Below are 10,687 nucleotides of genomic sequence, written 5' to 3' on the forward strand. Positions count from 1 at the left end.
GCATGGGAGCCAAATGTTCAGAGATACCTAAGTGTCTTTCGTCCCAGCTGTCCCTTTTTTCTTTTATGTGGTCTTGCGCTGGGGGAGGAAGGAAGGGTGAAATGCTGGGAATCACCTCAGAGGTTTCTAGTCTTTTACAGTAGAGAATATTTTCATTGTTAAGTCATCCACTATTGAGATCTGCTCAACGTAATCGTTGGAGTGAAAGGAAGCTCGAGATGATGAAGGTCTGTACTGACAAACTGTAAGAAAGCTTTTGGTAACATTTTTTTTTCCTTTTCACTGTCTAATTCTGCCCTTTCCCCATATCTGCTCATCATGCAGTTTGCCATCATTGCAAGTACTGACAATGGTTAGAGGTCACTGCTGCCTTTCTTCAACACGCTAGGTGTTGCAGTACCAGCTCTTGTTTTCCTTCTGACATTCTCTTTCAAATAAGGTTTGATGCTTTCTGAAGAACGGGCCTTTAGAAATTTTACCACTTCTTTGTGCCGCTCTTTGAATGGATGAGAAGGTATCCCACTGTAAAAGAAAGAGATTTGCATGAGGTAACTCCTGTAAAAGTGTTATGATAGCCAGCTTCCTTCAGTAGTTAGATGTTTTTCTGATCTGCTCAAAGACTGATTGCACAAGAGTTATCTCATGTTGCAAACAAACTTACAGCAATGTTTCTTCTGCAGTGATGCAAAACTAACAGACTGTCTTGGATGAGCCATGACTTTAAAACATCTTGTCTTATTAATTAACTCCAGTCCTGGGCATTAAGATCTAGAACTAATGTAAGATTTCAGAAGGAAGCTATATCATCAAAACAGATGTATCTCTAAAGGAGTGTGATTAAATGGCCAGAATAACTTAAGAGGGAAATCACCCTGTTTTGTGTGTGTGGTTGGTACCCCCCCTTCTGTTTAAGCATCCATTTCTTTCCTGAAATTCTCTTGCTAAAACAGCTTTATACTTCAGTGGACTAACAAAAGTTAAGGCAAAAAATGGTTATAGTTTGCTTTTCAATCCTTTGTCATATTTGTGTTTGTCAACATTCCTTAAGTGGGAGTTTACTTTCTGATCTTAATTTATGATAGTTTCGTTATCTATTCAAACCCAAGGATTCGGAAATCTTTTTCCAACCGTAATCATTTAGAGCATGACTTTCAAAGGAAATATCATAGGAAAGTTGAGATTTGAGTACGTAGGCTCTGTAGCAAATCTCAGAAATAATGGTCTCCTTGTTGTTTGATAATAATATGCAGAGCTATGTAGCATAGGGGAGTGATTTCTGGAAGGAGTTTTTGTTGCAAGTTTGTATGCCGCCACAGCAAATTCATGTCATTTGTGGGTTTGACAGTTAAAATATTCAACTAGTGTTGTTTGAAATTGTAGTAAGTATTCATGTTGTTTCCATATAGCATGTGCAACATTTGTGAATGGCTTAGTCGTATTATATATAAATAAAGGACTAAAGCAGAAGAGTAATTATTTTCTTCAAAAAAAGTTCCTCTCTTCTTCCACAGGTACTTCTAATACTTCTTTGTTTCTTAACACTTAACAGTTTAATTTTTTAAAATGTAATTATGTATCAGAGTTTCTTTAGTGTAAATGGGAATGGCCTTAATTAAAACAAACAAAAAACCCTAAACCCCCTACCACAGGTGTTTCTGTAGGCAGCTATTTACTTGTTGGCATTATAGAAGAACCTTGAATCTTGGAACTGCAATTAAGCTTCCATTTGGTCTTTTTATTCTTACGTATGGTACTGGGTATTCACCACAGACATTAACAAAGTTTGAGAGAAAATACTATCTTTAAGTGACTGGGGTAGTGCAGAAAATTAGTGACAAAGCTTAGAAAGTTAATGCAAGTCTGCTTCTTCAAACTCAGTGCTGTTCTTAAGCAAACTGCTAGGTAATGTAGCACTCATTTCTATAAAGAACTGAACAACAAACAAAAAACCAAGGTGTGGTGCTATTAAGATTATAGGAAAGGAGTGAAAGCCATACGGCCAAGGAGAGAGTCACGTACTGAAGTAATCCACTTCATCTGTGGAAAGCCATTGTACAAAACTAAGCAAACGAACACATTCTCAAAAGAGGAGGATCAACTCCAGACAGTTCAAACATCAACAATTGAACAGCAACAAAGTAAATGCAGAAGGATGGAGGAGAAGACTGTCTACCTAAACTCACTAAATTGAAACCAAATAGAAAATTGCCTGTGGAGGTTTTCTACAAACAATGTCTGTCTCTCTGTTCTTGGGAATCAAAAAAGCAAATTAAATTTCTGTCCTTGGAGCTGAAACACAGACTATGAGTTCCCCTTTCAAATAGACAGAGTATACTTTGTTGGAACAAGAGTAGACAGTCATTTGAAACAGTCCAGAAGGAATGTGCTTTAGGGGGAAAAAGAAGTATATTTTTAAACTCATTAAGGACAGTGTTTGTTAAGAAAAAAGTTGCCAAAGATCTCAGACGCTGAGGTGTGTAAACAGTTGACAACTACCTAAGATATTCTTCAATAGGGACTTCCAAATTATAAGAGATCTGTGTGTGAGTGTGGGGTGAAACTTTACTACAGAGATTGCACCTCAGTCTTTTCTTTTTTTTTTAAAAAAGATATTTGAGATTTGAGTTAAATTTTATCTTGCAAGATAAATATGAGGAAAGGGTTCTGATCTTTGAAGAACCTTCTTAGGCTATTGTTGATTTTGATTTGTTCTAAATATGCTTTAGCAATGTGTAAGTGCATAATAGTTTTCTCACTCCAAACACCTTTTTGTATAGACTACTGAAGAGCTACTCATAGTAACAGGTTTTATAACACAAATGTGGTATATTCAAAGTGATACCTAGATTGATGGTACAGTGCTCCTTTTAATGAAACTTCTTCCCCATAAAACGGATCATGAGGTTGTGTTTAGTTGTAGCTTTTTTAGGGTTGCGGATTTTTGTGAAGATGAGCCATGTATTGCCTTTCCTGCTGACTTGTATTAGCATAGGTTAGCTCAGTATTGTTATTAATTGTATATAAACTATTGAACAGGTGTGTACACAGACACATACATATATTTTTATATATATATTTATTTTGCTGACAATTTCTTGCACTGCTCCCTAGTTTCAGCATATTTGGCTCTTCAGAACTGGTGACATTTGGCTCCATCTTTCTCCAAAGATGTAAACTGGATTGGCAGAGAGTTAATCTGTTACGTGACAATCTGCTTAATGAAGTCAATGGATGTCCTAATGTAATTTTTTTAATATCAATTGTATGATTTCATTTAAACAGTCATGAGTAACCATGAATCCTTGCAGTCAGCCTAATCGACATATTCTTAACCTTTATCTTCTTTGTCTCTAGGCAGAACTAGTGAAAGGGAATCTGCAAAGCGTTGGGCTCACGCTCCGTCTTGTGCAGTCCAAGGAAGAAGATGCAGGGCATGTTGTCATTGAGACTGTGACTCCAAACTCACCTGCTGCAGCTGCTGATCTACAGAGAGGAGACAGACTTTTAGCAATTGGCAGTGAGTAATATGTCAGCTTTCAAAATAAGTGTAGTCTTGCAAACTGCAAGGACATGTCTGCATACAGTACAACTAGACTGCCTTTCTCAACAAATACAGTTATGCCTGGCACTCATAATAAAAACTAACATTTATGTATTTATGGCCACTTAAGGTTATCATTAATTTGATTAGTTTTCTTGCATATTTATTTACTCTTTGCTAGGTAAAAGCCAAAATAAAGTTGAATAAATGCTTGAATGTAAATATATGAACTGCTCTAATAGCAATGCTGTGAGGTTCCCTACTTAGTTTCTTCCAGTGATGTTACAAAGTTTGCTTAGTTTACAAAGAAAAGCATAACATTTTACATCCTAGGCCTGCATACTCAGCTTTGAACCTAAAGGTACTAACAGAGTACAGAGCAAGTAGTATAAATATATTTTTGACCAACAGAGTAATTGTCTGAAATGTCAAAATGATCCAAGAAGATCAGCTGAGTATTCAATAGTATTTTTATACTTTTAGTATCAATTTTCATCAGCTCTGACATGTAGGAGCCTAAGTATTATTTAGAAGTCTACTCTGAAGTTCTCATATTTGAACACTTTGGCCAAATTGTAACTGGCAGATAAATGCTGCATTGAGGCAAAAAGTTACCCTTGACTTTTGTGGGGCAGGGCACTGTGGGTTTTTTGATAAAGATTCTGTTGAAATCCCTGGGCATTATGAAATGGATCAATACTAGTTTATATTCTACAGTTTTTAATTAGACCATCTCCAGATGTAGATTGAATACTTCTGTTTTAGATGGACCCTGTCACCAACTGACAGCTAGATCATAATCATAAACCATAATCAGAAACTGATACTGGAAATCTTACTGCTTTAAACTTGAGAATTGGAGGGGACCTACACAATATGGCACTGGATAGGACAAGTAAACCATTAACAAGAACGGTGGCTAATCAACTTAGTGGAAGGAACAGATAGGAACCTGTTTATGACCATTAGGAAATAATGTAATGTTTTCTATTCTACTGGATGTTATGGGATTAAATAAAACATTATGGAGTAGGAAATCATAAGTAGCTTAGTTTAAAGTTGTTGGGGTTTGTATACTGTCCACGGATTTATAAAGACTAAAAAGGAGTGGGAATATCACTGTATGTTAATAACACTTTAGAAATAAGTGTAGGTACCGCTGATAAAATAGAATGTAAACTGAAATCACTCTAGGGTAAAAATGGTAAAAGAAATTCTGTTAGGGTTATATTGTCAGTTTGGAGATTCTCTACCAACGAAATGGAGATAAAGAAATGCAGAAAGAACTGCACAATTATGAGGTATATGTAGTATCCCAGATATCCCTGCATGTGACAGCACATGCATTTCTTCTCCAAAAATTAACCGTTTAAATAAGAGATAAAGTAATTTTATATTTGGTTCTGCTAAGTCATTAAGATACTATAGAAGAGTTAGTGTGGTAAAATACTATGAAGGTAGAACTTTACATGACATGAACTACTTAAACTCCTTGCTAGCACAGTCATACTAATTTTTTTTTTTAAAGCTTTTACCTGAGAGGTTTTACAGACCAGAACTTAACCACTGCAGTGAGATATTGTGATTAGGTACTGCCTAAATCCCCATTGCATCGCTCCAGTGATTTAAAAGGGTTTTGAGTTGCTTTGAACAGGCAATTGATGATTTCTCTAGAACAAGGGAAGAGTCATCTTTGCATGATACCCTGCATGACTTTATTTGGACTGTGTGCGCATTAAGATATTTTAGCTTGCATGTAAATTGAATCTTACCATAAGCTGGAGATACTGTCAAATGGCTCTGAAAATTCTCATAAGGAAGATGATTCAATTCAATGTTTAGTCACACTAAGAATGTAGCATCATGCCTATATTTGTTAACAATATTGGAACTATTTTCTTTGTTAGCCTGCTTCTGTTTTAATTATAACTGTATTTAAAGATACCCATCTCTTTTGAATCCTTTGTTAAATGCCTGCTGCTGAAAAGTCCAAACTTACAATAAGACCAAGGTTAAAAATGTTGGCATATAAAATGAACATTGTAAGATTACAGCATTACTCTGTAAGATTACAGTGTTAATAACAAACAGAAAACTGGACTATTTATGTTAGTATCGTTTCCAGCTCCTAAAGTGATATATTTGTATGAATAAAATGGAAAGGATCCACCTGTTACATTTCAGTTAAGCTCTTCTGTCATAATTGACTTCCTCAGTTAATGAGCAACAGTACTATTACCACTATTAAAGATCTAAATGTGTTTGAAGACTATTTTTGACCATTTAGATTGTTATCGTAATAAAAATTTAACAGTTTTTGTCTTTTTTTAATAGGTGTTAAAATCACATCAACAGTCCAAGTGTTGAAGCTTATCAGACAGGCTGGGGACAGAGTTTTAGTCTTTTATGAAAGGCCTGTTGGGTATAATCAGCATGGTTCAGCACTGCAGGATGGATTTGGACAATTGGAAGATACTGCTTTCTTGACACAGCCAGAAGATGACCAAGCTAGTTTATCAGCTGATGTTGAGAACAGAGATTTTGATTCAGAATTTGAGGACTTAGCTTGTGAATCACCTGACCAAAAAGAAGATCTGCCAACAACTCCAAGTCCCAAACGTTCAGTAGTAATACTTGCTGCTAAACCACTTGGAACAATATCTCCAATTCTGAATCGAAAACTACATTTAGGAAGTTATCAGACCACATCAAAAACACAACAAAAAGATGGAGCTAAAGTGGCAACACCCAAAACTATTGAGGGTTCGGATGCATCACAGCAATCAGGTAAACAATCACAAGGATCCAGTACTAAGCCTCCTGTGCCACCTAGGCCACAAAATAAGCCTATTTTGCCTACTAGTGAAACTCAGAATCTGTTAGAAACTGGAGGTGTATCTTCTGAAAAACCAGAGAGGCCACCTCCACCTGTGAATAATGGAGATAAATGTACAGAGAAGGTAGTAAAGAATAATGATCAAATAGAAGACCCAACAGTATCAAAAGTAATAACAGCACCAAAACAAGATACATTAAAAGATGGACTTTCAGAAAATGCACGTAGTTGCAAAGAGAGTGCAGATGATCATCAGACATGGGAATCACCAGAAATTCCTTATAAAATCCGGCAAGGCCGATGGCCAAGGACGAGAACATCCTCCTGTCTATTTGAAGTGGAGGGATATCATAAGTACCTTAATGTTGCGCTGTGGTGCAGAGACCCTTTCAAAGCAGGTGGTTTTATCTGCTTAGGATATGCAAGCATAAAACTTGAAGAAATTGCTTTAGATTGTATAGCTACATCCTCAATGGAATATATTAGAACATTTAAACTGGATGCTCCTACACCTAAAGCAGCAGTCACTAGAACAGCATTGCGGAATTTGACAACCCATAAGGGATTCAATGAAAAATTTTGTTATGGCGATGTAACTTTACACTTCAAGTATTTAAAAGAAGGTGAAATAGATGATTCAAACTTTCTCCTGGAGAAAGAAAAGGAATGTCACTTGGAAGAGGAAGCTCGTACACTTCAGAAAGAGGATCCTTATTTGGGACAAATTGTTCTTACAGAGAACAAGCATAACTTTCAAGATACTCAGTTTCAGAATCCAACTTGGTGCGATTACTGCAAAAAGAAAGTATGGACTAAAGCGGCTTCGCAGTGCATGCTCTGTGCTTATGTTTGCCATAAAAAATGTCAAGAAAAATGTCTAACTGAGACGCCGTTTTGTGTAGGAGCTGAAAAGCGACTTGATCGAACTGTGGGAGGTTGTAGAGTAGATGGACAGGAAGCTCCCCAGGCTGCATCCTCTCGTGTTGATTCAGAATCTAAATCTGTTAACAGAACTACAGGTTTGACCAGGCATATCATCAATACAAGCACCCGTTTGTTAAACCTTCGTCAAGTCCCCAAAGCTCGCCTTTCTGAGCAAGGAACAGAGGTGGTAGAACCTTCGCCAAAGCACACACCAAACACTTCTGATAATGAAAGTAGCGATACTGAAATCAGTGGGCCAAGCAGCCCTTCAAAACGGGCAGGGGGTACTGGGATAAAGTTGGTCCGAAAGGAGGGTGGTCTAGACGACAGCGTCTTCATTGCCGTTAAAGAAATTGGACGTGATCTCTACAGAAGTTTACCCACAGAGGAGCGTTTTCAGAAATTAGAATTTATGTTGGATAAGCTGCAGAATGAAATAGACCAGGAGCTGGAAAATAATAATTCGCTCGTTAAAGAAGAAAAAGAAACAACCGATGCAAGGAAAAAAGCCTTGATTTCTGCTGCGCTGGCTAAGTCAGGTGAAAGACTGCAGGCCCTTACGCTGCTGATGATCCACTACAGAGCAGGCATTGAGGATATAGAGTCTTTGGAGAACATGTCATTAGAGCGGCAGTCCAAAAGAGTGACTAAAGATTCAGAGGAACCCAATATAACAGAAGAAATGGATAATGAAGATGTCAGTCTGATGGAGGCACCAACATTCAACATCATATCGGAAGAACCAGTTGATCCACCTCAATCAGTAGACTGATATTTAAATATTTAGCCTTTGAAGGAATGGACTAAAAGAATACTTTGCACTTAATTACAAACACATACAAATTAAATTAAAACACTGGTATAATGTACATGTCCTGCTTCTGCACAGTTATTTGCCTGTGTAAGAGTACAGCTAATAATGGTTCTTCTCCAGCTACAGCACCATCATCTTGTTAAACTGGCTGGTTAAAACTACATTTTGGGGTTTATATTGGAAATTTATTTTTAATAATTTATTTTCATTTTTTCTAATTATGTAACCTTACCATTTCACATTAATGTGTGTGGTGTCCTTAATATATTACTTGGCACCTCCCTGCCCCCCCCCCCCTTTTTTTTTTTGAGCTAGTGTTTTCAACAGGTAACTGGCAGGATTTTCAAAATGTTTAGTTTTCATTGTACGATGAAAAAATTTTAAGCTTGTTGCATGCCTAAGCTGGTGACTGACACAGAAGTCATTGAGGGACCATGCTTTAAAATGTTGATCACAGTTATTGTACGTCTTCTAGGTAGTTGTGTATTTTTTTTGCCAAACAGACCATCAAAGCAAACAAAAGGTTTTTCATTTTGTCTGTTATTAATATTTACTAGAGTTAATATGGCATACCATGTGTTTCCCATATTTTTGTTAAATACAACAACTTTTTGTAGTTTGTAATTAACACGAAATACAGTAATGCTATGCTAAAAAAAAAAAAATCTTCCGTAGAACTTTTGGCTGTTGTATCCTGATTGAATAATACTAGATATCAAAGTACATACCAGTATCTAGTAATAATTTAATTGGGAATATTTTTGAGATAAGAGGCTGGTTCTCTTCTAAACCAAAATTATAAATTTAAGTGTTGTTGTATTATCTGATAACTTGATAAAGGAAGATTGTTCTTCTCAAGCATTGGAGATTTCACTGCGTTTTATGAAAAGGCATGTAATGATGGTTTAAGTAATTTAAAAAAAAATATTTTGCTGCAGACTTTATCTTATCATTTCAGAAAGATTAAGGTACAAAATAGCTAAATGTGTTCTCTTTCAACACAACAACAGTAATCATATAGTGGTAAGTTGCATTGAGCTTCTCAGACAGAAGAGGCAGTCTGAGTAGAAGGATCACCTTTGTCAGAAAAATGTCTTATAGTGTATATAACATGTTTTATTTGAGTCAAAATAAGTCCAGTAGAGATGAGGAAGAACTTCAGCCAGCAGCTTTTGAAAAGAACTATCAGGTCGTGTGCTATGTGTAAACTGTGGATCTTAGCATCACCTGGCTAAGGCCGTTGTTCTTATTTATTTACTGTAAACATGTCTTTGTTTCATCTTTTGTGTATAGAAATGCCGTATAAAATACCATCTTTATTTTAGGTACTGTGTTAGGTACTGGTATCATTATCACTGTTATCACTGGTAGTATGGAAAAAAAAAATGCCTTTGTGGAAATGGAGTTGAGTCTGAGATGGTAAAATAACTCATTTAAATTTTCAGGCAGTCTGTAGTGTACCTCTCCATTAAATCTGCTTCTCAGTTTATTTTGTGATGGGCAAAATTAAGAAGCAAAGGTTTTCACAGGTGGAAAAGCATACTTGTACTTCTAAACAAAATGGTTACTTCCACGCATGCAACTACTTGCACTTTTTTGTGAGTTCTGGGCAGTTGATACTTACTTAGTTGATGTATGGAAAACACTACCCATGCTAAAATAGGCATGTGACACACTTCTGAAATTAAGCTTCAGCAAATAATCGCACAAAATTAGCTTCCCTTATTGACTAAAAGTTATTTAACCTATACTCGCTTGAGATGCGTATTAAGACTTCCCCACTCCATTTTTCTCAGTGGCTTACCATTGGTGGTGATCTGCGCTCAATCTCCATCAGTGTTTGCTCTTGGACTACTATAGAGGTTTTCAAATACATCCAAGTACTTCATTTAAACCCTGGTGCACATGAAGGAGCTGTGAAAACAATGCAAATACCGATTTAAAAAATGCATTAAAGGTTTTAAATTGACTTGTGTAATAAATGGGTAAGAAAAGCTGGATATAGTTTTCCTCGTATGGTATTGCTAATAATGATTGTAAGAGGTGAATTAAATGTAGTGCAATATTTTTAAATATGCTGAATGGGAAAAGGGCAAAATAGTTGTATTTTAGGGATAAGAAGGAAAACATAAATTCCTATCTGGCATTAATTACAATAAATGGTGAATCTCAAGGGGAAAATTGTAATACTACATTCCGGATGTAATCTTTGCTTCATGCTTGACTGTAAATAGCTGAAAATAAAGAATACCACAGAAAACAAGAATATCTTGACTTAATGATATCTGAATAGGTGGCAGCTACACACATTTGCAGAAGATCTGCCTAATATGATTTTGTTGGCTATTATTTTATCATGAGAATAAGCTTTAATAAAATAGTTTTGCTAAATTATCAACTTCTTTGCATTGTGTTAATATTTTTTTTTTAAACATTTGTATTGCAATAGTTTATCATCTAAAGCCACTACTTAAAGAAAAGATCTTTGGGAGAAAAAGATAAATTTTGCATTAAATAAAACTACTGATTGCTGGATTAATTGGGCTTTTATGCTTTTTTTTTCTGTTTGGAT

At 35.9% G+C, this 10,687-nt stretch overlaps 1 protein-coding gene across 2 annotated transcripts in view; it reads left to right on the top strand.

Annotated features, from left to right (window-relative positions):
- Nucleotides 1-8,278, top strand: part of PDZD8 (PDZ domain containing 8) — a 65,230-nt gene extending 56,952 nt beyond the window's left edge. For both annotated transcript variants that reach the window (XM_075717678.1, XM_075717679.1), the window contains 2 exons: nt 3,355-3,517; nt 5,876-8,278. In XM_075717678.1, the coding sequence (XP_075573793.1) occupies nt 3,355-3,517; nt 5,876-8,073 (2,361 nt within the window). In that variant the 3' untranslated portion in view covers nt 8,074-8,278. The remainder of the gene's footprint in view (nt 1-3,354; nt 3,518-5,875) is intronic.
- The last annotated feature ends 2,409 nt before the right edge of the window (nt 8,279-10,687 follow it).

This window comes from Pelecanus crispus, chromosome 10 (genome assembly GCF_030463565.1).
Source record: "Pelecanus crispus isolate bPelCri1 chromosome 10, bPelCri1.pri, whole genome shotgun sequence".
Lineage (NCBI taxonomy): Eukaryota > Metazoa > Chordata > Aves > Pelecaniformes > Pelecanidae > Pelecanus > Pelecanus crispus.